At 43.4% G+C, this 5844-nt stretch overlaps 1 protein-coding gene across 1 annotated transcript in view; it reads left to right on the top strand.

The window, feature by feature from the left end:
* The window catches only part of TNS3 (tensin 3), a 312604-nt gene that overhangs the window by 234024 nt on the left and 72736 nt on the right, over positions 1 to 5844 (top strand). The window contains exons 16-17 of the mRNA XM_006901611.1: positions 1291 to 1462; positions 2727 to 3367. Of these exons, the coding sequence (XP_006901673.1) occupies positions 1291 to 1462; positions 2727 to 3367 (813 nt within the window). The remainder of the gene's footprint in view (positions 1 to 1290; positions 1463 to 2726; positions 3368 to 5844) is intronic.

Below are 5844 nucleotides of genomic sequence, written 5' to 3'. Positions count from 1 at the left end.
GATTGATTCAGTGACTGGGGTAATCGGGATGGGTGTGTCAGAGGCAATGCGATTGGCACAGGATAGAGCAGGGTTTAGGGCTGTTGTACATAGGGTCACGATGAGTCACAAACGACTCGACAGCACATAACAACAACAACAACATATGAATAAGACCCAATGGTAATGAAGGAAGAACTTCAAGTTGGAGTGAAGGCATTGGCAAAAAGTAATACCCAGAAATCAATGGAATAGCAGTTGGTTTTGAATAATATGAGTCATTTGGAAAATGTGGTTGGCTTTGTCTTATTATATAATTCTCTTATCAAGCCATCTTAGTCTTAAAGCAGAAGTAACAAAATGACTGGTAGATATGCTTCATTCTTAAAGGCCTTTTATTAGGAAAGAGGAAAAATAAACAGGCAAGGTTTTAAAAATATCCAAAAATAATAGTGGACCACAGAAGAACAGGCATTTTGTAGATGGGATTAACAGGATTTTATAGAGTGTGTGGTGCCTGACGTTTTGCAGGCAATATTGGGCCAGGCAGCTTCCTCCTCATCTATGTGAGTAGTGACACTTGTATGTGAGTAGTGACACTTGTATGTGAGCAGAGTCATGCAGATAATAAGTTACATGCAGCAAGCGGGTGGGTCAGTGTGCAATTGCTTATCATCACGAACTATACAATACACAGGTTCTACAGACAATCTGGGAGCAAAATAAAGGGTTAAACCAGCATCCTACCAACCCACCACTAAGGTCCTGCACCTCAGAGAAGGTGTATCATTTTGGTGTAGAACATCCCTGCTGGTTACATCAGCTGCTGCTTTGCAAAAAGAAGAGCCAGCACCTTGTAAGTTAGAAATAAACTAGGTCATACACACTATGGGCAAATCAGACTTCCTTGGGGACAGAGGCCCTGACAAGGCCAGCTCAATTACTACAATGCATATTTCCTGCAGTCACAGGGATTTCAAAGGCTTCACAAGTGTTGATATTGATCAGCACACAATAATTTGTTGAACATTGTGGGGAATGTCATGGGAAATTTCTGTTTTGGGGACACTTGGTGGATACTGCCATTACTTTTATTCTCAGTTCTTAGTTGGTGTAGACATGGGCAGCATGTGGCTTTTAGGCGTCTCCACCCTCATGTGTACCGGTACCACTGCCATTGTAACAGACTTATGAGTAGAATTAGATGTTACTCACCTTTCAAGCTGATTTTTCCAAAGTAAGCTGCCATTAACTACTCTCAAAATTGAACCCATCAGACCCTTATATCTGCCTTTCTTCTCCTCCCTGCAGACCCACGCAGCTGCCCAGAGACCCTGAATCGCTCCGTGGGGATGTCAGAGAGCCCCACTGGGCCCAATTCTGCAGTGCATTGGACTGATGTGCCAAGCACATCTTGCTTTCAGCAGGCCTTTTTATCTTCCTGTACAACTTCGAACAATAGCCCTGTCCAGAGGAGAGAAAGGTAAGAATATGGTCTTTAAACTTAGTACACAGCCCCAAAGGCCTAGGTAGGGGACCAGGACTATAAGTCATAGGCAGATTGGTGCCTGGAGGAACCAGTGCTGCCTTGATGAACTGATAGTAATGAATCTGCATAAGATATTGTGGCTGCAAATCTTTCATCCTTATCTATGAGGAGGCAGAGTGCTTTAGAAATGGGCAGGGAGTTGGAGTTCGCGTTTTAGTAGGCGTTTTAGGGCTGCCCAGGTGACTGGAATTAGAGATGTTAATGATCCTCCCATAAAAACATGACCTGCCCAAATGGTCTATGTTGAGGTTAGAGAGGGTATTTTGAAGGAGAACAGGCCAGGTCTTTTCCCCAGCATGGCAGAGATTGATGTGCTCATTGGAGTAGGGGATGGAGTATGGGATGCATGGACAGGACCATGCTGTCCCCTGGGGACCTGGCGTGTGTGGTGGCATATGGAGAAACACAGGAATGCCAGAAACACAGGGAAAGTGTTAGAATAGTACCTTCCGTGGGACAGGGATATAGAGGAAAGTGGGTCATGGAGAGCACAGACTTTGTATTTTACAAAGAGACTGCTTTTGAGCATTCTGCATGTGGGACTGGCCCCTTCCCAGAGCAGCACTGTGTCTCCTTACACCCCCTGTCTATTGGCGCATTCCTTCCCTAGTGTAGTTCCTTCATCGTATTGTTACAGTCTCATTTAAGAACTTTGCATCCACTTCCACATTAAGTGTTTGCTAATGAAATAGATTACTGTGACTACAGTATATGGATGTATTTATATACTTTGTGGTGTTTCTGTAGCTATCTTTCTGTGTTCCTAAATGTAAAGTGATTTATATCATTAGTTGTAGCCCTCATTTAGCTGCTTCACCCAGGCTGCCCTTGAAAAGGGCTGTATTAGGTTGGGCATTAAGGGGAGATGAGGAAAATGGGGGAAGAGGGAGTTTTGCCTCTACCTGAGGAGCATTTGCTTGAGAGGAGAGGCAGATAGATGGATGATGAACACTTTTTAAATGCTGAAGTTATCGATGGAGTGTAAGGCTGAACGTATCAGTGGTGAGGGCAGCAAGGGCCCAGAATGTAGAATTGCCAGAGGGATTTTCTACCTCTGTCTATTTGTGTTCCACAGTTTCAGAAATACTTTGGGTGGCACATGGTAACTTCGGTCCCCAGAACTGAATCCTGTCAAGCAGTCCTTCACTTTGAGGAATCTCACTCTGACATGCCTCTGATTTCCTCCTCTTCCACACAGCTCTTCATCTGCAGAACACCAGTGGTTAGAGATGAACCCGAAATCCACGCTGTCCATGTTGGGGAGCAGCCAGCCCACAGGGGGCCTTCTTGGCACCTCAGAGTTCACTAGCCCCATGAAGGATGGCTCAACATTGACCCAATTCCCACCATCAGAGCTCCAGGGCTCTTTCAGCAGACATGAGATCTCCCTGGTAGAGCCACCCCCAGAACCTCTAGGAGCCGAGGGTGGCCCATCCTTCCTGAACTTCAGTGGAGCTGCTGTGGGCAGCAGCCTTCCCCCTGGGGAGACCCCAGATGCCCTGCTGGTCAGCTCTCATGCAGCTGCCACCACCCTCAGTGCTCCAGTGGCCACAGCAGGAGCTGTTGACAGTGGCTTCCTGCCCCATCACTTCCTCTCAGTCATGCCTGGACACAGTGGCCAGCACAGCCCAGTGCTGCAGGCCCAAGTGATGACCCTGCCTGGTCAGCCTCCTCTTCCTGAGAAGAAGCGGGCCTCTGAGGGGGACCGCTCCTTTGGCTCCATCTCCCCTTCTTCCAGCGGCTTCTCCAGTCCCCACAGTGGAAGCACCATCAGCATCCCCTTCCCAAACGTCATTCCCGACTTCTCCAGAGCTTCAGAGGCAGCATCGCCTTTGCCAGGTGGGTGTGTTCCCCTGTAAGTGGAGGGATCTCTCTCTGTAGTTAACTTGCTCAGAAGACTTTACTGAAGTGGCAGACATATTACCACAAAAGCACAATCTCTAGCTACTGAGTTGACAGCCATGAAAAAAACAAAAACAAAAAACTGTAAAGGGACTTGGGACATATTTAGGTGAATTCTACCTGGCTTATTTACAAGTGAACTCCTGGTCCTTTTCTGTTTATTAATCTGTTTGGATTCTGCATTTATCCACGTTCTTTGTCAATGCTAATTGTAGATAATTCAGTTTTTCGTAGGACCCTTTTATTTTCCTTTAAAAAGAATTCATTGAAAATTTAATTATATAGTAATGAGATATTCCAGTCAGTCAGTTGGCCAAGTGGTTTTCTCCAGATTTCTTGGCACAACTTGGTGAGCACGTCCAGGGCAGCATCTGTTAGCTGAAATATGTCAATTGGTAAACCATCTATTCCTGGGGCCTTATTTTTTGCTATTTCCTTCAAAGCAGCCTGAACTTCTTCCTTCATCACCATAAGCTCTTGCTCATATGTTGTTTCATTAAATTCTTCTGTGTCTGCCAATTCTTTTTGATACAGTGACTCAGTATATTCTTTCCGTCTTCTTTTAATACTTCCTGGATTATTTAATATTCTGCCCAATGCATCCTTGATTATAGCAACTCAAGGTTTGAATTTGTTCTTCAGTTCCTTGAGCTTAACAAATGCTGAGTGAGTTTGGCCCTTTTCTGACTCCAGCTCCTTGCACATTTCATTGTAATATTTTACTTTGTCATTTGGTGCTACCTTTTGAACTCTTCTGTTCAGCTCTTGAATTTTTCTTTCTGCTTTGGCTTCTCTGTGCTCCAGTGCAATATTCAGAGTTTCTTCTGACATCTATTTTGGTCTTTTCTTCCTCCTCTGTCTTTGTAATGACCATTTGCACTCTTCCTGGATGATACCCTTGATATCCTCCCACAACTCATCTAGTCTTCACTCATTAGAGTTCAAGGCTTCAAACCTATTCCTGAGATAGTTCTGAAATTCAGGTGGGATAGACTTAAAGTCATATTTTGGTTCCCGGGGATTTGGTTTAATTTTCCTCAACTTCAGCTTGAACTTGAATATGAGTAGTTGGTGGTCTGTTCCACAATCAGCTCCTAGCCTAGTTTTCACAGCTGATATTGAGCTTCTCCAGTGGTTCTTTCTGCAGATGTAATCAGTCTGATTTCTATGCATATCATCAGGTGAAATCCATGTGTACAACCTGTGTTGATGTCTCTTTAAAAAATGTATTTGCAATGAATAAGTCATTGATTGTGCAAAATTCAGTCATTCTATCTCTAGCTTCATTTCTGTCACCGAGTCCATGTTTTCCAACAACTGAATCTTCTTCTCTGTTCCCAACTTTTGCATTCCAGTCACCCGTTATTATCAATGCATCTTGATTGCATGTTCGATCTATCTCTGCCTCTAAGAGTTGGTAGAAATAATCTATTTCTTCTTCTTTGGCTCTGGTTGTTGGTGCATATATCTGAATGATAGTGGTATTCACTGAACTTCCTTGTATGTGTATGGATATTATCCTGTCACTCACAATATTGTACTTCAAGATGGATCTAGAAATGACTTTTTTAACTAAGAAAGCAATCCCATTTTTCCTCACCTTTTCATCTCCAGAGTAATATATCATATGATCATCCGACTCAAAATGCCCCATGCCTATCCGTCTCATCTCACCAGTGCCTAGTATGTCAATATTTATGCGTTCCATAAGTGAAGTTATAATTCCAGTTATAGTTGTTGCGGTCTCTATTAGACTAATCACTATATGCGCTATTACTTACCAGCCAGTAATTAGAGAACGTTTTTTCTTTATTTGTTAATGTACTCCATCAGATACTTTTTGTTTTCAACTAGAAGGTGTAGCATCACACATCCATGGCATTACCTAAAGGCCATAGCAATCCTAACTCCCTGCCATTGTCTATTCTTCTCTATGAAAAATCTCATGTGTAGTGTTCTACAGGCTATCGTGCCAAACCCCCTATATCTATGGCATTATACTTACTGAACTTGATGAATGGGAATTGACAAATATTATAAACATACTGGTAAGACATTTGTTGTCCTTGAAGTGTGAAATATTTAACATTTCTAAGTTTATGGATTTGTCAACATCGCCTGACAATTCTATTCATTTGACTGTGTGGATCATAACAAACTATGGCTGACTGTGAGAAGAATGGGAATCCCAGAACACTTGATCATGCTAATGCGAAACCTATACTTGGACCAAGAGGCAGTCGTCAGAATAGAGCAAGGAAACACTGCATGGTTCAGAATTGGGAAGAGTGTCCACCAGAGATGTGTCCTGTCTCCATACCTTTTCAACCTGTATGCAGAACAGATTATCCGAGAGGCTGGGCTCTACGAGGAGAAATGTGGGGTCAGGATTGGTGGAAGATCTATCAACAACC

This window comes from Elephantulus edwardii, unplaced genomic scaffold (genome assembly GCF_000299155.1).
Source record: "Elephantulus edwardii isolate Elephantulus edwardi_28Jun2011 unplaced genomic scaffold, EleEdw1.0 scaffold00339, whole genome shotgun sequence".
In the NCBI taxonomy this organism is placed as follows: Eukaryota; Metazoa; Chordata; class Mammalia; order Macroscelidea; family Macroscelididae; genus Elephantulus; species Elephantulus edwardii.
Note: the sequence above shows the minus strand (reverse complement) of the source record. Positions and strands in the feature narration are given on the sequence as shown.